The following is a 19,681-nucleotide window of genomic DNA, read 5'->3' as shown; positions in this document are numbered from 1 at the left end:
GGTAGTCAACTTCAATCAGAATAGAGCTGGAAGGGACTTTGGAGATCTTCTAGTCCAACCTCCTGCTCAAGCAGGAGACCCTATACCAATCACTTCCTAAAAACTTCCAGTGATGTGCACCTACAACTTCTGTAGGCAAGTTGTTCCACTGGTTAATTGTCCTCACTGTTAGGAGGTTTTTCCTCCTCGTTGTTCCGACACTCAACTCATTGGGATTTCCTCTTCGCCATTAGCCAGACTGAGTGCCAATCAAATTTTCCTCCACAGCTTGGTTCCGTCTCCTCCTTCTGCGCATGGTCAGTCTTTTCACTCAGTCGCTGGTGACTAGACTTGAGTGCTTTGTGTCTTGTATAATTTAGCGACTATTTAGTTAAAATTGTTAATTTTAAGGAGTGGTAGGCTGAGGGCTACGATCTGTGCTTTAATTGAAGAGGCGCGAACAGGCGTTTCCCGGCTGGGACGCTGGCCGCGGCATTTAACAGATTGAATTAGCGCCTTTAAGGAAATGGCGTTTCCTCCTTACAGCTGATTGACACGATTGAGGAGCTGGTTATCCAGTACACCAGTAGAACCGCCCTCGATCGAGTAACCCTTATTACAGCAGTGGCTTGTGAGTTCCTGCCTTGCTGGCATACTCTTGAGACAGGAGGATATTTTAAAGTTAAGAATTAAAGCGGCGATTTAAAGCGCATTACACTCAGCGCTTACAGGCAGCTCAGATGGAGAGATTCTGAAGCTATTTATAGCGCCGCCATTTTCAACCGTTGAGCCAACTGCCATTCTGAGTCAAACGGCAGTTAATTCTGATTGTTGCCTTCTACCTTTACCCACCAAGCCCTCACACAGTGGCTGAGGCTAGTGGAGGAGAAGTGACAGTTGCCAACAGAGGGTTGCTGATGTCCTGCCTCCTGTCTATTGCCTGTTATATAACAAAGTATCGAGGTCAGGAAAGTATCAAATTTTATTTAACTGTTTCATTAAAGGGGGTTACTGTATTTATAATGGCAGAGGAACCATAACCTTCAGATATTGAACAGACTTATTCCCCTTCCAGGGCCCCATCCCCTAAGCCACAGAGGGCTAGGAAGGGTAAAACCAAAGCTATAGTTCATGCTCACCATCCTGAATCCATTCAAAAAGAAAGGTCTGCCAAAGTGTCCAAGCTGGATCAACGCAGACATAATGCACTGGAGCGACAATTCGATAAGGCTAAGCGCACAGTGCAAACATTAAACCAGATTGAGGAAGATGAGATAAGTGTGGTTCAATTTCAGCCACTATATGATCATAGGGAAAATAATTCACAAACCTCGGGAGAACTAAGGTTAATAGAACAGAATTTTGAGGAATTTAATTTGCAAAGAAATGTTCCCTCTGTTTCTGTATCTCATAGCTTGCCTCAAACAATTCCAGAGGCTACATTCACACCAACCTCAGCTGGTATTAGGGGGGAGGAAAATCCCTTATCTGGACAAAACATGGAATTTCAGGCCTTTTTGGCACAGACCTTTAACAAAATATTTCAGGCGGGTCTACAACATACGACTCTACCTTTACCAAATGCTGTTAGGACAGCAAATGCTAATATACAGAGTCAAACAGTTAGACCTGAGTATCAATTTCCCATACATACGGAGGGTCATACTGACATGATAGATTCAGGAGAAGATTACCTGGATGATTTTGATTTATCTGATGATGAAGGGGAAGAGGTAGAAAAACCAGCCTTTCAAGGCCTTTTTAAACATACAATGTTTAAGTCACTTCTTTGAAAGGCCAAGGTGGCTACTAATATGGACCAAGGTCTTAACCAGTCCACTACTTCTCGTAATCCAGCTGAGTTGGTTAGTAATCTTTTTCCAATACCCACAGCTGAGTGTGATTACGTTCCGTACCTTGATTTATTTGCTCAAGTGGTACAGAAACCTTGGGAACGCCCAGGATCACTCTCAGCTCCCAACAACTTTGATAAAAAACTTTATATTTTATGAAAAACTTTTTCAATAATAAAAAAAAAACTTTATTGTGCTGCTCAAGAATTAGATACTATTCTTCAATTACCATCAGTAGATGAACCTATAGCCAGTCTCACTTCATCATCAGTATTAGTTGGAGATGCGGGTGATGGATTAAAGCAGGAAGATAAAAGAGCTGAACTAACAATGAAGAAAACTCACCAAGCGGCTGCCTGGGCTATACGGGCAGCTACTTCTGCTTCATTTTTTAATCGTGCTTCACTTGTATGGCTAAGACAACTCAAAGACAGAGTTCCACCACAAGATAGCCATCTTCATCAGGATATGGCTAAATTGATTGCGGCGAGTATTCTGCAGATGCGTCACTTGACGCTGCTAAGTTTGCGTCTAGAGCGCTCGCTTCTGCAGTAACATCTCGACAACTACTATGGCTATGCCAATGGCGTGCAGATATGAAATCGAAATGGCATCTGACAACAACCCCATATCAAGGACAAATGCCTTTTGGCAAGTCTTTGGATTCAATTTTAGTGGAAGGAAAAGATAAAAAGAAGGTTCTTCCTTCTTCTTATAGACGTGCAGATCGTCGTTTTTCTCCATTTCCTAGACAGCCATTTTGACCTGAGCAGGGGACAGGAGGCCCCTATTATTCAAGATTTTCATCTCAACAGTTTAACTATTCGTCGGACAGATCCGCCTTTCGAGATAGAGGGAGGCGTCAGACAGGAGGCAGATGACCTTTCAGGGGAATAAGTTACCACTCGTTCTGTCGGGGAAAATGATTCTGCAAGGAGTTCTCCCAAAGGTGGAAAGATCCAACTATTTTACCACCAGTGGGAGATGTCAACGACAGACAATTGGATTGTACGAACTGTGACAGATGGTCTTCAGTTGGAGTTCATTTCCAATCCCCCTTATTGTTATCTACAATGCCCTTACCCATCCCTCCCATCCAAAAGACTTCTTATGGATTTAGAGATACAACATCTCCTAGAAATAGAAGCCATAGAGGCAGTACCACTAGATCAGGTGGGCAGAGGATTTTATTCGATCTTATTTCTTGGGCCCAAAAGCTCGGGTGGATGGCACGGAATTCTAAATCTAAAACAGCTAAACCTGCATGTGAAGTACCGACGTTTCAAGATGCATTCTCTAAGGACTATCCTGGGATGTGTACGTTCCAACGATTTAATGCAGTCCATCGATCTGAAGGAAGCATACCTGCATATTCCAATCCACCCGGAACACAGACAATTTCTCAGATTTGTTTACGTGAACCAACATTTCCAATATCGGGCGATGCCTTTTGGACTATTGTCGGCACCCCGTACCTTTACGAAAATAATGGCTGCTGTGGTGGCTACACTCAGAGAAAAGTCGGTGAGAATTGTCTGCTATTTAGATGACATTCTGATCCTGTCATCTACTCTAGAACAGGCACATTTAGACAGAGGGTGATACAATCTCTTCAGGATCACGGACTTACGATCAATTGGGACAAGAGTCACTTAACACCAACAAAGAAAATACTAATTTTGAATTAATCTAATCTTGTGAATCTAATCTTGATGGCACCATATTGGCCACGTCGGGAGTGGTTTGCAGACCTGAGAGATCGATCAATAGAAACACCATGGAAATTGCCAGTCAACAGCAAATTTCTAAGTCAAGGAGCCGTATTTCATCCAAATCCAGAATGGTTCCAGTTGACCGCCTGGCGCTTGAACGGATACGTCTCATGAAAGATCAATTACCAAATGATGTCATTGATACTATTCAAGCTGCCAGGCGACCAGCAACAATACGTATTTACAACGCAACTTGGAAAAAGTTTGCTCAGTGGTGCATACAGATCCAACGTCTGCAACCATTCAAGACATTCTCAAATTCTTACAATTAGGTTTCAGTAAGGGTCTAGCTACAGCGACTCTGAGACAACAGGTGGCAGCATTAGCAACAGTAATTTCTACAAATGAAGGTCATCCTTTATCACAGGATGGCAGAATCAGATCATTTTTACTGGGTGCTGGAAATTTAAGACCGCCAGTGGTGCACAGATTTCCAACTTGGGATCTAAATTTTGTTTTACAATCACTAACATCAGGTCCTTATGAACCTATACAGGAATCTTCATTACGTCATCTAACAGTAAAAATGGCGTTTTTGATAGCTATTACGTCAGCACGTAGAGTTTCAGAATTGGCAGCCTTGTCAGTTAGAAAAGATTTGTGTGTGTTTTTCCCAGATAGAGTAGTCATGAGACTGGATCCAGTATTTATACCAAAAATTAATACACTATTTCATCGTACTCAAGAAATTATATTACCAAATTTCTGTCTGGATCCGAAACATCCGAGGGAGAGAAAGTGGCATACATTAGACGTACGTCGAACCCTAAAATGTTACATACAAAGAATGTCATCATTCAGAAAGTCTGAAGCTTTACTAGTATCCTTTTTACCATCAACAATGGGACAAAAGGTATCATCAGTAATGATTGGTAGATGGATAAAATTATGCATTTCGTTTGCCTACAAATTAAAAGGTTTACAGGTCCCGGGGGGTATAGTTCCACACTCCACATGAAGTGCGGCTACTTCAGTGGCTTGGGCCACACAGGCATCAATAGATGAGATTTGCAGAGCGGCCACATGGTCATCTATATCATCATTTATACGACATTATAGGTTAGATACATTTGCATCAGTGGAAGCTGCCTTTGGTAGAAGGGTTCTACAGGCAATAATTCCCAGCAGGGCACAGCAGGTGGAAGAAGTTCCCTCCCAAAATTAAATAGGCTTGGGTATGGCCCAATGAGTGGAGTGTTGGAACAACGAGGAGGAAAAAGGGACGTTGTCTTACCTGAACATCCGTTTTGTCCTCGTTGTTCCGACCCTCCCTGTAATACATAATCTTGCCCGGCTTGGGAGTTTGTATTTTTTGTTTATATCCTCTACAGCGAAGGAGAATTAATAAAATTAAGAAGTAAAAGAAACAGAAGTAAGATGGTTCAGAAGTTCAAAGAAGTTGCAGGAAGTTAGTCACAGACAAATAGAGACTTCGCGAAAAGACTGACCATGCGCAGAAGGAGGAGGAGGAACCAAGCTGTGGAGGAAAATTTGATTGGCACTCAGTCTGGCTAATGGCGAAGAGGAAATCCCAATGAGTGGAGTGTCGGAACAACGAGGACAAAACGGACGTTCAGGTAAGACAACGTCCCTTTCAAAGTTATCCTGCCTGAATTCATAGCTGGTGTTGATTTTTTAAAAAAATTAATCACTGATCCAAGATAATGATATCTAACTAAATGACTAGTCTTCTTTGTAGGGAATTGGAAGTTTATAAAGACAAATGTAATAGAATAGCATTTCACCAAATGCGAAAGAATGTTTGTCATTCCTCAGAATACAGATTCGATTTTCAAAAGAGAAAGTAATAGAAGGAAGAACCTTTTATCATTGTCTTGTTTCCAGAAAAATCTCAATTAACCAAAGATTAGAACTATTACAGCTTTATATTAAAAAATCCTACACTATTCTACCTACAGACAAACTGCAGGTTGGTAATACATCTTGTGTGCTGTAGTTCAGCCCATTTTCATTGATTGAAGCATCTTCCTACCTTTGCTGTTCAAATACAGTCCATGTGTAACTTATGGAAGGACTGCCTTCCCAACCTAGAAATTAACAATAGATCAGGGGTGTAAAAACTTGATTTCATTGAGGGCCGCATTAGGGTAGTGTTTGACCTCGGGGGCCTGGGGTAGGCCTGGTCAGGGTAGGCATGGCCAAGCTAGGCATGGCCGGGTTGGACATGGCCATCTTGACATCACTTGTGTCGGGGGTACCTGTGGTGGCCAACTGCTAAGGCAGGACTTCCCTCAGACCCTCCCTCACTTTCATTATAATATTCCTTCCTTCCTTCCTTCCTTCCTTCCTTCCTTCCTTCCTTCCTTCCTTCCTTCCTTCCTTCCTTCCTTCCTTCCTTCCTTTTCTTTTTCTTACCCTCTTCATTCTCCTTTCCTCTTCCTTCCCCTCTTTCCTTATTTTTCCTTCCTTGCTCTCTTCCCATCTTCCCTTCTTTTTCTTTTTCTTTTTCTTTCCTCTTTCCTCTTTCCCTTTCTCCTTTCCTGTCCCTTCTTGCATGCTGTTTCCAAGGTGGCCCCGTGGGCCAGATCTAAGCACTGCACAGCCCAGATTTGGCCTGCAGGCCTTGAGTTTGAGACTCCTGCAATAGATGAGTGATCAAATATAATTTGTTATATTTTAGATAGGAATGAACTGATGAATCAACTGAAGATGATCATATATCCCGTAACATAGATGTTACATGGTTGTCCAGAAGGGCTAAGATGGAACTTGTTTGTTAAGAAAATGTGTGATCTTATACAGAGCAAGAATATTTCCCAAATTTGTCATTCACCCTAGAATCAGTAATATTCTAGGGTGTTGTCTGAATTCAACCAATTCTCCCACATTCAATTCTTTATATTTCAGAGGAAGGCAATTTTGATCTTGCAAGAAAGGAAAAGCATGATTAAAAAAACCTAATTCAATGTTAATTAGACAAAATTAGTCTAGCAAGTGATATTGCAAAAGTTTGACACCAAAGCTTCCCTCCTCCCTAATTCCAATGCTCCACGATCAGTGATGTAAAAATCCATTGAAAGATATAAGACTATAAACAGGGTTCTACTTTCCCTATGTCTCTGCTAGTATAGATAACCCATCAGGGTAAGCAAAACTTCTGTACTACATTTGGGCCTGATCCATGGCTGGGTTGGATCAAGATAATTTATTGTAACTAATAGCTCCTGAAGTCATTATCCCCCTCAACTTGGTTAAATATCAAATGCTGTGTCTGAGACTGTTGCTTCAGAAAGAATCTCACCACCACCAAAGTGGCAGGGGAGCTCACTTGAATAAAAAGTGATATTAATGATCTGAGTGATCGTTGGCAGGATGAAGTGCAAATTAAACTGGGGAGAGAACTAATATGCAAAAAAATCAAAAGAGAGGGAGACATGCTTTCTAAAGAGACAAGCAACAAAACTTACTCAGAGAAACTTATTAGATATTATGAGGGATAATCTGTCCATTGCCTAAAGAGATGTCAGGTCTATAATTAATTGGAGTTTTCTTGTCTACAAAAAATAATCAAGTGTTCATGATGGAATTCAGAGGCTGTTCAGGTACTAGAGGGAAACCCTGGAAGCTGGTCTTTCATGTGTGAGTCCTGAGACCTTTGAACAATTGTTCGGAGAGGCAATCAGGGAGAGTGCTCACCCCTTGTTTAATTGCTGCAACATAGGCTTCACATGCTATCATGCCTGATTTGATACTAGCTCCAGTCATTTGCCTCATATACCATGGAATACCATGAGCTCCCACATGTAAAAGAGCGCTATGTCATAATATGATGACACACACAAACAAATCTTGATGGGTATTATGATGTACAGACTGGCTCTGAAGCAGGCCAGGGTTTGCTCAGTGGTGGGGTTCAAATAATTTAACAACAGGTTTGCCCAGGTCAGGTTGGCTATTGTGGGAGGAGTCACCCATCCCTATCCTCCAGCTCTGCTGCACATGTGCGAAAGAGCCTCCCGCGACGACCAACCTGACCCTGGACAAACCAGTTGTTAAATTACCTCCCCTATCAAAGTCAATCCTGGGTGCTGCGCTGTGCTGCAATGGAGAAATGGACAACAGAGTGGCCGGCACGAGGAAAGGAGGAGGGAAAGCGGCCTTCTCCTTCTCTTGCGCTGGCTGCTCCATTGTGCGTTTCTCCATTGCAGCGCAGCGCAGCACCCAGGATCCACTTTGATAGCAGGGGGTGGGTAATTTAACAATCAGTTTGCCTTAACCGGTGTGAACCAGCTGAATCCCACCACTGGGCTTGTTCCTGAGAAAAATAGTGTTACTGTTGGTAATACTATTTTCACCATTAATAATGGGTTATGTTGGGCAGGAGGGTTGGATTAGAAGACCGGTAAGGTCCCCACCCTATGATTCTATAATTCTATGGTCCAAAGCGGCAATTTCCTGCCATTAGTCTGCTTAAAGTCCTAATTCTGTTTCTAGTAAAAATGTTGCTGCTGCTGCTATTAAGACTTATATGGCAATCAAAACAGAAAGACTCCATTATGTCAACATATAATAAGTCAGGATAGGGTAAAGAAGAAGGCATATTCAATTCAAAAGGCTGGGAAAAAAAGGGTGGCTCTCATTCAGTCTTGAGGCAAGAACTTAGCAATATTCCTGATGCCCTAAACATTGTTTCATATGGAAACAGCAGACTTAATTGATTTCTCTTTTATTATGGAGCAATCGACACTTCCAGTGACCGATGGATTTTTTTCTGTTTTTTTTTTTTTACATTTTTGTAATGCAATTATCTTGGAGCCATGTTTATATTTAAATATGCAGAATGGGAACTACCGTTTGGATATTTATTAATTTGAGCTTTCACTCCAGATGAAATTCTTTTGTACCTTAACATTTTAACATTGCTACATCTTTTTCTTGGGGTATTTTTACTCAGTGCTCTTCGGTTTCAGTTGATTCCAGACAATTTTGGAATAAGAGATTCTAGATGAATCACATCCAGTGGTGGGATTCAGCCAGTTCGCACCACTTCGGGAGAACCGGTTGTTAACTTTCTGAGCAGTTTGGCAAAGTGGTTGTTGGAGGAAATCATTAGGGCAGAGAACCAGTTGTTAAATTACTTGGATCCCACCACCGATCACATCCATCCTTTACATAAAATTAATAGGGTTTAGATTAGGGGTGTCAAACTCGATTTCATTGAGGGCACATCAGGGTGGTGTTTGACCTCAGGGAGCCGAGGTGGGTGTGGCCAGGGTGGGCGTGGCCATCTTGACATCACTTGTGTCGGGGGCACCAGTGGTGGCCAAGTGCTAAGGCAGGCTCCCAAGCTCCGTTTTCGGCTGCAATGACCTCCTGAAGCCCTCTGCCAGCGAAAACGGAGCTTAGGGGGGCTGCGTGAGCTCTGTTTTCACTGGCAGAGGCACTGGGAGCCAGTCCTTTGTTGTTTCCATGGTGGCCCCGTGGGACAGATCTAAGCACCCTGTGGGCCTTGAGTTTGACACCCCTGGTTTAGATAGCATGAAAATCCAATGTAATCTCTCAAAACGTTCTTGACAGTGCTCTGTTTTTTCCTTATTACAAAAGCTGAATCTGAAGTTCATTTGATGTCACCAAGTACCCCAGTGTTCAGGAATTTGTATAATCTTTATACAACATATTGGTTTTGGAATGGACAAATTCTATATTGTGTGAGAACCTCTTCTTTTTACATATACTGAATTTATCATCACACAGTTTCACTGACTGATGGGAAAAATGCACTGAGTTATATATTCTAAGTAAAAAAAATAGGATTCATGAATAGACTGAAATAAAATATAAACATTGTCAGTTTCTGCTGGTTGCAAAGTTCCATATTAATTTAATCAGAAGTTGTCTTTGTCCCTTTTTGGGCAATTTTCCGATGAAGAAGAATATTCATTCAGAACTAACTCTAAAGAAATAGAGAAATCATTCCAGTCAAAGTTGTTAAAAGATTTTTGTTTGGAATAATGTCTAGCATACTGTATTTTTTTTTCATTCTGGTTCCTTTCTGGATATGATGAATTCCAGCTCCAATAAACCCAAGCGTTCATGGCAATAGATTAGATAAACCTAGCTGAATAATGTAGAAATAGCTATTATTAACATTGCAAATGTGATTATTTTGAATCAAAAAACCATCTGGAAAAATACCAGGTTTATGATACAATAGTATGATTGTTTACAATATTAATCTGCACTGCACCCAATTAATATATGATAATCCTCAAAAGGATGATAACATAGAAGCCCAGCTTTAGAAAAGCTGTACAAATATATTGATTTTCACTAATATTCTTTTTCTTTAGAAACAACAATTATGAAACAAAGCCATTTATTACCAAGTGTTTTTTCTCAGGGCATTTATGAGCTCTTTAATATTCCAAATCACGTAAATCCTAGTATTGCAATATTACTCTAGTTTGGCAAGGCTAATTCAACAGGTGATCACATTTTCCACAAAACTAAATTGGATTTGGATATTTTTAAGTGTATAAAGATAATAGCTAAAGCTATATATATATCACAGAAATATAAGCATTTTTGTTGCACTATGAACTATTATAATATTTATAGTTAGATTATATAATAATGTATCATAGTGGTTCTCAACCTGTGGTCTGCAGACCCCTGGGGGGCCATGATGTCATCACAGGGGGTCTCTTGAAGGCAGGAAAAATGTTATGGTTTAAATCTTGAGCTAAGTGTTGGGGGTCTTGGAGGTCTGTGGCCCTTGATTTAAAGTGGGTCAATGGTGAAGAAAAGGCTGAGAACCACTGGTGTATCATATTTACAAATTTCTGATTTTTACTATCCATAGTGATAAAGGTTATTGATCCTGTGATGCGGAAAAACCATAATTTTGATTTAAGGTTACCAGGAACCAGGAGTGGTATTCAGCAGGTTCTGACAGGTTCTGGAGAACCGGTGGCGAAAATTTTGAGTAGTTCGGAGAACCGGCAAATACCACCTCTGGCTGGCCCCAGGAGTGTGGAGGGAATGGGGATTTTGCAGTATCCTTCCCCTACCACGCCCACAAAGCCACACCATGCCCATCATGCCATGCCCACAGAACCGGTAGTAAAAAAAATTGAATTCCACCACTGTCAGGAACCTTCTCTTTGTTGATTGCTACCAAGTACACTCTTTTTCTCATTGATGGTCTTCCTCTTCCTGTTTGGAAATGGCAGTGTTTGTAACGAAGTTGTCCATTAAATGTATCTAGGATTATTCCCTTTAAAAATCCATATGTTGCCCACTGATTTGGTTGCAGCATCTTTCACTTCCTTGTTCCTCAGGCTGTAGATCAAAGGGTTGAGCATGGGGATCACGACCGTGTAGAACAATGAGGCCCATTTGTCTTGGTCTATGGAATCGCTGGAGCTGGGCTGAACGTATATGAAGAGTACTGTCCCGTGGTATATCCCAACAGCAGTCAGGTGAGAAGCACAGGTAGAAAATGCTTTGTGCCTGCCCTCAGCAGAGCGCATTCTCAAGATTGTAGCCAAAATATAAACATAGGATACAAGAATCATAGTTATGCTGCATGCTTCAATAAAGCTAGCAATGACAATTATCGCTATTTCAGTGATGTATGTATCTGAGCAGGAGATCATTAAGAGTGGAGGTATGTCACAGAAGAAATGATTAATAACATTTGACCGGCAGAATATCAGTCGAAATATTGAGGAAGTGTATACTATTGTATCTATTAGGCCTATGCAATATGCAACTGCAATCATTTGCTGGCAGACCTTTTTGGACATTATGGCTGGATAGAGGAGTGGATTGCAGATGGCCACATACCTGTCATAGGCCATCATGGCCAACAAAACACATCCTGTATCTCCAAATATAGCTACCAGAAAGAGCTGTGTAGCACAGGCACCCAATGAAATTCTTTTTCCTTCAACCAACATGTCAATCAGAATTTTTGGAGAAATGGTTGAAGAGCAGCAGAGATCAACAAAGGAAAGGTTGCACAGGAAGTAATACATGGGTTTGTGAAGTTGGGGTTTAGTGGAAATCAACAGAATCACGCCCAGATTCCCTAAGACAGTGATGGCATAAACCAGGAGGAAAATCGTAAAAAGTATAAACTGCATTTGGGGATTTCCTCTGAATCCCTGAAGAATGAATTCAGTAATGACAGATTCATTTTTGTTATCCATGATTTTTCTCTGTGGGCACTGGGTTCCAAATATTAGCTGATCCTGAAATGCCTTTCTGATCCTTTGTAACGGCAAAGAAACTTGCATTATTCAGGGCTTCGTTCATGTGTCTCTCTTCCTAAAACAACTGGATACTTTTTCAAGAGGATTTTATCATATCTACTACAGTATATCACATATATCATATGCTATCAAGAGAACTTTTATTATATAGAGTAATACAATTTTTTAAAAAAAACCTAGTTAATGAAAATTCATCATGAAGCATGTTATATACAAACTCATTTACACACTGCTGTGTAAGTGAAGGCTACAAAATAATGTACCACAATATTGCTATAGTATAGTAATCTGAACTATACTGTTTGGGGAAGGTGGTATGAATGGATGAATGATAAAATAAAAGAAGGAGAAAAAGGTGTGCCTAATAAAAGGAATAAGTAGCTTAAGAAACACCAGGTATATATCTTGTATATATGTATAAACACTGCACATCCAATGTAAATAGAAATGATATTTAATGTATTTTCACAAACTTAATAAAATATTGAAAAAAAACATGTACCACAATATTGCTATATCTGTTGCTGTAAACTATATGTTGGACCATAATGTATTTTTAGCTGCTGGCATCTCTATTCTACCCTCTCCAATTTAGAAACCTTCCATTATATTCTGGAAAAGGGGACTTAATGCTAGATTCCTGTTTATTTCACCTCCTTTTTCAATAGAGTAGGAGTTGACCGGAAATACAGCAGGTGAATTTCCCACCCAATTCATTTTTCCCTTTTATTTGTTAGGGTCCAAATTTTAAATTTATTTAGCCCTTGTAAGAGTCGGTGAATGCTATAAAAAGCTACTGAAAGATGTTAGGCATAGCATTTTTCCTATGTGTCTGCTAATATGATTGTCCACGAAGGATAGCAAAGCTTCTTTGCACAAGATCTGAGCCTGATCCCAGATAGAGAAGGATCATAATGCTTTTTTAAAAAAAAACAAAAAACTGAAATAATTTACTTCTTGAATGTTTTAGTGGCACACAATATAGAATTTGAAGTCTATTAAAATATATTATATATGAAATATATGGACTGATACTGTTACTATAAATATGCAGTGTGTAATGGCAAAAAGTCTAGGGAGAAGCTATTTGGTCTAGTGGTTAAATGCATCAGGCTAAAAACTAGGAGTCTCTGATTTCTAGTCCTGCCTTAGGCATGAAAGCTGGCTGGGTCATTTTGAGTTATTCATTCACTCAATGCACTCCCATTGTGCATTGGGCACAAGCTGATGGGTCAGTTCTTGTTCTAATCAATGGATCAAAGCACTCAATTGATCTGAAAAAAAGCATAGACTGTACTTGCAGGAAAAAACATTAGGAAGAAAAAAAAAAGGAAAGAATGGCAAAGTTTAACACTAACATAAGTCTTTTTCTAAATTAACATACCTGGAATTAAGTCAGTGGCTTCTTTGCTTTTACAACAGCATTTACAGTTTTACAGTAAATGGGGGCAGAGATCTTAAATGTCTTTTCAACCCATCCGGGATAATATCCCTCATGCATTTCAATACCCCAGATCCTGCAGATAAGTGGTTGCATTTTCATCCTTTCTTGTGATAGTTTTAATTGGAGGAATCTTAGAGTAAAAAGTTAAGTCATGTTGAAGTTTCTTTAATTCATGTTGAGTTAAATTCAACTGTTTAGCTCTAATGTTATTTGTACATATATCATATCTCCATGATCCCACTAATTGGCAGAGGTAGTCCTTGAGTTATGACTGGTCACTTAAAAGCCATTCCAAGTTCCAACAGATCTATTTTAGGAGTTTCTGATGGTCACCCCTCCCTCTGCAATCACCTGACTGTACTTTGGGCACTTGGCAAACGGGCTATATTTACAACTGTTTGCAATGTCCTGAAGCCATATGACACATTTACAACCATTTTGCTGTGAAACTGGCATTTATTTCCAGTTTTTGGCCAAACTGCACCCTTAGTGAACTATTGTAGTGAGTTACTTAATGAGTGCTGCAAAAAAGGAGGCAAAATCAATTTGGTCACATGGATGTAACAGCCAGAAAGTAGAGGTGCTAAATCTCTGAAGTCCAACATCAAACATTGGAACTGAGCATGGGGGGCAGGAGACGGGGCTGGAACATGGAATTGGCAACCAACGTATGTGACTTATTTTCCAAACAATGCATACAGATCCATATCAAAAAACAGAAGAGGATATGTGTAATCAGGGAGTGGAGAGCCTTTACTTGGTATTTTCTTATAAGGTGAAAGTGAGTCTGGATCTATATGTCAGGAACCATGATTGATGGGTGCCCCAAAGGTGCTTTTTCAAGAGGAAACTGGACTTTTTAAAAATCTTTTTTTGAAGACATTTCATTTCTCATCCAAGAAGCTTTTTCAGCTCTGAGTGGATGGTGGGGAATGGAAGGATTTATACTCCTTTCAGACAACTGGTCATTTGCATTCTTTCAGGGAGTTGTTGAGACCACCTGGAGATTTATCTGTGCCCTCAGGGTCATCTGAGTAGTGCAAATGGGTGTGAAGCCTTCTTGGAACTATTGAAAGGACCGTGTTGTAGACTGGAGATAGATGATGTCGTATCACTCCTCCTCTGTTGAAAGAGGGCTCCAGTCTAAAAACAGTCATTTTGACAATTACAATTTCCTCAATTAACTTATAAAAGTTTTTTTTATGTTTTAAAACAAACAAACACATAATACATAAATCCTTCAGTGTGTCTTCTCGGTGTTTCTTCCGTGACTACTACTTCTTTTTATTACTCCTCCTATCTTCATTTCTCCTTGATAATTTCCATTTCTCTGTTGTCCTATTTCCTCCAAATTACAATATATTTAATATAACATTCTCCTTACTTAATTATCACAATCTTTATCTATATCTCTTTTTTAACCAATCATAAATTTCCCCCCATATCTTATAATAGTCCGTATCCTCTCTCTCTTTAAACATCAAAGTTAATCTGTTTATTTCTGCACAGTCTAAGATTTTTTTAATTACTTCCCCTTCCAAAGGGATTTTCTCTGCTTTCCATCTTTGCACAAATACTATCCTCGCTGCAGTTATTATATGTAAAATCAAGTATATATTTTCTTTACTAATTTTCTCTGGTAGTATACCCAATATGAACAGCTCAGGTTTTAAATCAGTATGTTGTTGGATCATTTCTTCTAACCATGTCTTAATTCTGCTCCAATAATATCTAGCTTCTGGGCTTGTCCACCACATATGATAATAAGATCCTGGTATTTGATGGCATTTCCAACATTTAGCTGATTTGTCTTTAAACATTTTTTTCTGGAAGCATATGCCATTTATAAAACATTTTATATTGAGTCTCTTTATATGCAGTGGACATTGTTAGTTTATAGTTCCTTTCCCATAACCGTTGCCATCTATCGAGCTCAATTTTTTTGCCCAAGCAATCATTGTTTCCTTTTCTTGTTCTTCCTCTAATTCCATACTAAGCATAAAGCTACAGATTTTTAAAATTATTTTATCCTCTGTTCCCATGAGTATCTTATCCAAATCTGTCATTTCTAAATAAAACCATATAATTTTGCTTGCTTTTTCATACCTTGCTTGTATTTGCATATGCGTGTACCAGTCTATCACAATCCCTTGTTCTTCCATTTCTTTTTTCCCTTTCAATTCCCCCTTGTCTGTAAGTAAGTCTTTATATCTAAAAATATTTCTAAAATTAACCATATTTGGGTGTATCAATGCTTCCATTCTTGATAACCATATTGGAATTTTCACATAGTATTTATCTCTAACCTTCTCCCACACTAATAACAATGCATTTCTTACATAGTGTCTATGAAAATATGTATATATCTTACTTCTACCATACCATAAAAATGCATGCCATCCCAATTGCAAAGCATGTCCTTCCAAAGTTAGTAATCTTATATTTCTTAATTCGATCCATTCTTTCATCCATGTCAATTCTGTTGCCTAGTAATATAATTCCCAATTTGGCAGTCCAAATCCTCCCATATTCTTGCATTTTTTTAAAGTAGTAGAGATTATTATTAAGTTGCCTATTAAATTTGTTGAGGGCCATACCCTTTAAAAATGCACATATCCCCAATCTGATTTTGCCATGCCTTCTAGATAGATCTTCTGTATGTACCCCCATCAAATGGCCACCCTTTCAAGTCATTGTAAAACAAAGTTTCTCTCTTTCCAAACCCATATATGGCCAAGAGATTTTGACATAGCATCTTTCACCTCCTTGTTCCTCAGGCTGTAGATCAGAGGGTTGAGCATGGGGATCACGACTGTGTAGAACATAGAAGCCCATTTGTCTTGATCCATGGAGTAGCTGGAGCTGGGCCGAAAGTACATGAAGAGTATTGTCCCGTGGTATATCCCAACAGCTGTCAGGTGAGAAGCACAGGTGGAAAATGCTTTGTGCCTACCCTCAGCAGAGTGCATTCTCAAGATTGTAGCCAAAATATAAACATAGGATACAAGAATCATCCCAATGCTGCTTGCTTCAACAAAACCAACAAAGGTAAATAACACAATCTCACTAATATATGTGTCGGAACAGGAGAGCATTAGGAGTGGAGGCTCATCACAGAAGAAGTGATTGATAACATTGGAGCTACAGAAAGATAGCCGGAATGTGGAGGAAGTTTGTATCATTGAATCTAGCAGGCCTGTAAAGTACGCAATAGTGATCATTTGTTGGCAGGCCTTTTTGGACATTACAGTTGGATAAAGGAGTGGATTGCAGATGGCCACATACCTGTCATAGGCCATCAGAGCCAACAAAAGGCACTCTGCATCTGCAAGGATATCAAATACAAAGAGCTGTGTAACACAGCCAGTGTAAGAAATCCTTTTACTTTCACTTAATAAGTCAATTAGCATTTTAGGAGCAATGGTTGAGGCACAGCAGAGATCAACAAAGGAGAGGTTGCCCAGGAAGTAATACATGGGTTTGTGAAGTTGGGGTTTAGTGCAAATCAAGAGAATCATCCCCAGATTCCCTAATACAGTGATGACATAAACCAAGAAGAAGACCGTAAAAAGAACAAGCTGCATTTTCGGATTGTCTGTGAATCCCTGAAGTATGAATTCAGAAAAGGCAGAACCATTTCCTTTAGCCATGATTTCCAGAGTAGATGGATTGGTTCAGGTGATTTGCTGATCCTGAAATGTCTTTCTGAACTCTTGTTAGGAAAAAGAAAATTATATTACTTCATCCTTGTTCCTTTTTTCATGCAACAAGAATCTGGATTTTTTTCAAGAGGGATTGGGGCGACACTACTAACTTAATTCAGTATGTTGTATACTGAATACAACATATTTGCTAGATGGAATTTGCTTATTGTGCAAAAATGTAGTCTTTGAATATATGTATAAGATTCTAATATACCTGCTTCATTTCCTCTTTTCAGTTAAGGGAAGAATGCAGATTAATATATTGCTAGAGTAATATGTTGCTATATAAGTATGTTTCAAATATTTATGAATTTATGTTCTGCTAGCAGCCATAATCCCCCTCTTACTCACATTCCAAAATCGGGATTATATATTCTAGAAAGGGGGATGATTTGAGAGCTCCAGATCTCCTATTTTGAGAATATATAGAAAATTGTAGTATATTTACTTCATCTGCTGTTTCAATTAAGGATGCAGATTAATATATTGCTACAGTAGATACAGTATGTTGCTGTAAAAGTATGTGTCAAATTTTAATGGATTTATATTCGCTGGCAATCATAATTCTCCCTCTTCCACCTGTCTGGAAACTGTGCAATATGTTCTAGAATGGATTTGATTTGTAAGCTCCAGATCTCTTGTTTCAGGTTCCATTTGTGCCAATTCTACCTTCCGATGGTAGATAGTTAGTTGGCAGTAGTAGAGTACATGACATTCCCAAACCATTCATTTATCAGTTTTGTTTGTTTGGGTTCTAGATTTCAAGTTCAACTAGCCATACATTCTTGATTTCCATTATTCTCAGTATTCTAGCAATATGGAATTTCATGTCCTTTTATGGTGAAAAAGCCCATGTCTTTGCTTTTACATAATTTTTTCTCCACATTTCCCAGCTTTATGTACCTAGGGTGTCTCTTGCCTTTTTTCTGATACTAGTCAGAAAGTATCAGAAATTGATTTGCATTCTTATTTTTTGAGGCTTTCTCTACATCATGGGACTCTGTTGAAGGGATCCTTGCAACCAATGCATTTTTACTTTTCTTACAGCAAAATGATTCATCTGGAATCAAGTCTTAAGAAGGCTTTAATATCTAAAAAATACAAACCATTATAAATCCATTGAAATTCTAAAACTAAGACTGTCTCTGATTTTATTATGGTTTAGAAATTTCTCAGTAACATTTTCCATGTGGATTATTATTATTATAATTAATATAAACATGCTGTTTGTAAAGACTAAGTTCAACACTAATATAAATCTTTTTGTGAATTAGCAAACATACCTGGAATTAAGTCAGTGGCTTCTTTGCTATTATAAAACTGGTAAATAGGGACAGAGTTCTTAAATGTCTTTTCATATCACTTGGGATATTGTCTCTTATGTATTTCAGTACCCCAGATCCTGGAGATAAGTGGTTGTGTTTTCATGCTTTTTTGCAATAGTTTTAACTGGAGACTATCATTAAGTAAATAACATCTTGAGTCCCAATCCACAACTCAACAATGTTCAGATCCAGCCCAAGAACGACACTGAGCAATCCAACCAAAATTCATTTTTTTATTTGCTGACATCACATAGACAGAATCTTGTCAGTCTAATCCAATCCTACTCTAACCCTAACCCTAATGAAGATCAGGCAAGCAGTCTCGCTATTTGATAATTCCTCTCTGGACAAGGGGAGAAGCTGAGATGAACCTCAAGTGCTCTAGATAGTTGCTCCTCACAAGGACACCACAAGACAACTGTCACTATCAGCTTTAGAGCTCTGGGAGATGAAGGAAAACTATCTTCACTCATACTGAAGTCAACATCTACAAGAATTTGCATATTTTCTTTTCTAATTATTTCTACATATTTCACTTTCTAATTACTTTTAAAAGTTGCTTGTTCACTGCTTTTCACCTATTGCGAACATTTTGGATCAACACATTTTACAGAACCATATGAATTTTTCTCAGTCATTAGTGATAGAAGTTTTAAATACAAGTGTTATGAGCCACAATTCAGAACATGACTCTGACCTGCAGTCTGACAATGTTCTTGCAGATGACCCTGTATTTTAGGACTGTCAGCCTCAGGATCCAATAAGCTAGTGTTCAATTAAGACTGATCAACCACAGGCATATCCTGTGTAGCTGGAACAGTCAGATGATGAGTCACAATCCCCAAGCTCCTAGTCTAGACATCTACAGAGGTGAGCAGAATTCTGATCCTCAGTGAGACTCCACACTTGTCAAAGGCATGAGTGATTACAGCCAGTTGTCAAAAGACACATTAGGTAGCAGCTTTGTTTGTAGTTTTTGTTAGAGACGACTGTTGGCTTTCCAACTTGTGACTCTTATTCCTGCTTCTTCCTTGATTTTGGAATATTACTAATGGACTAAGGATCCAGATGGATTTGAAACAAGACTTTGGAATTAATTATAAGACCATTTCCTATGGGAAAATAATTTTGAAATCTTTTGAAAAGGTGATAGGGTGGGGCTGTCATATATGCCATCTTCAGCTCTGTGCTTTGCCAGCATCCTGTCATACAGTAAATGGAAGGGAGCAATCGGAATGTAGAGAGTAGAGAAGAGGGGGGGGGATTGGTAGGTTTGATGGAAACAAGAAGTGTGAGAAACAGCCTGTTTTGGTCTTCAAGGACACCTAACTTGGGAAAAAAATGTGAAATTGCACCAAGTGGCACCA

The 19,681-nt window shown here is 39.1% G+C and overlaps 2 protein-coding genes and 1 long non-coding RNA gene across 4 annotated transcripts in view; 1 reads left to right on the top strand and 2 right to left on the bottom strand.

Annotated features, from left to right (window-relative positions):
- Positions 1–19,681, top strand: part of LOC117667173 (uncharacterized) — a 125,839-nt gene that overhangs the window by 85,388 nt on the left and 20,770 nt on the right. The gene's annotated exons all lie outside the window — the stretch shown is intronic.
- Positions 10,819–13,165, bottom strand: LOC148116544 (olfactory receptor 5AR1-like). The gene has a single exon (XM_087892776.1). It carries the CDS (start codon positions 11,863–11,865, stop codon positions 10,819–10,821), a length of 1,047 nt encoding a protein of 348 aa, XP_087748902.1. The 5' UTR covers positions 11,866–13,165.
- LOC117667213 (olfactory receptor 5AR1-like) lies at positions 15,925–17,004 on the bottom strand. Its single transcript, XM_060687230.2, has one exon. It carries the CDS (start codon positions 16,933–16,935, stop codon positions 15,976–15,978), a length of 960 nt encoding a protein of 319 aa, XP_060543213.2. The 5' UTR covers positions 16,936–17,004; the 3' UTR covers positions 15,925–15,975.

Source organism: Pantherophis guttatus, chromosome 1, assembly GCF_059756535.1.
Source record: "Pantherophis guttatus breed Tessera chromosome 1, ASM5975653v1, whole genome shotgun sequence".
Lineage (NCBI taxonomy): Eukaryota > Metazoa > Chordata > Lepidosauria > Squamata > Colubridae > Pantherophis > Pantherophis guttatus.
Note: the sequence above shows the minus strand (reverse complement) of the source record. Positions and strands in the feature narration are given on the sequence as shown.

What these genes read in the sequence shown, in the direction of transcription:
- LOC148116544 (XM_087892776.1), bottom strand. Translation starts at nt 11,865, where the DNA reads ATGCAAGTTTCTTTGCCGTTACAAAGGATCAGAAAGGCATTTCAGGAT.
- LOC117667213 (XM_060687230.2), bottom strand. Translation starts at nt 16,935, where the DNA reads ATGGCTAAAGGAAATGGTTCTGCCTTTTCTGAATTCATACTTCAGGGA.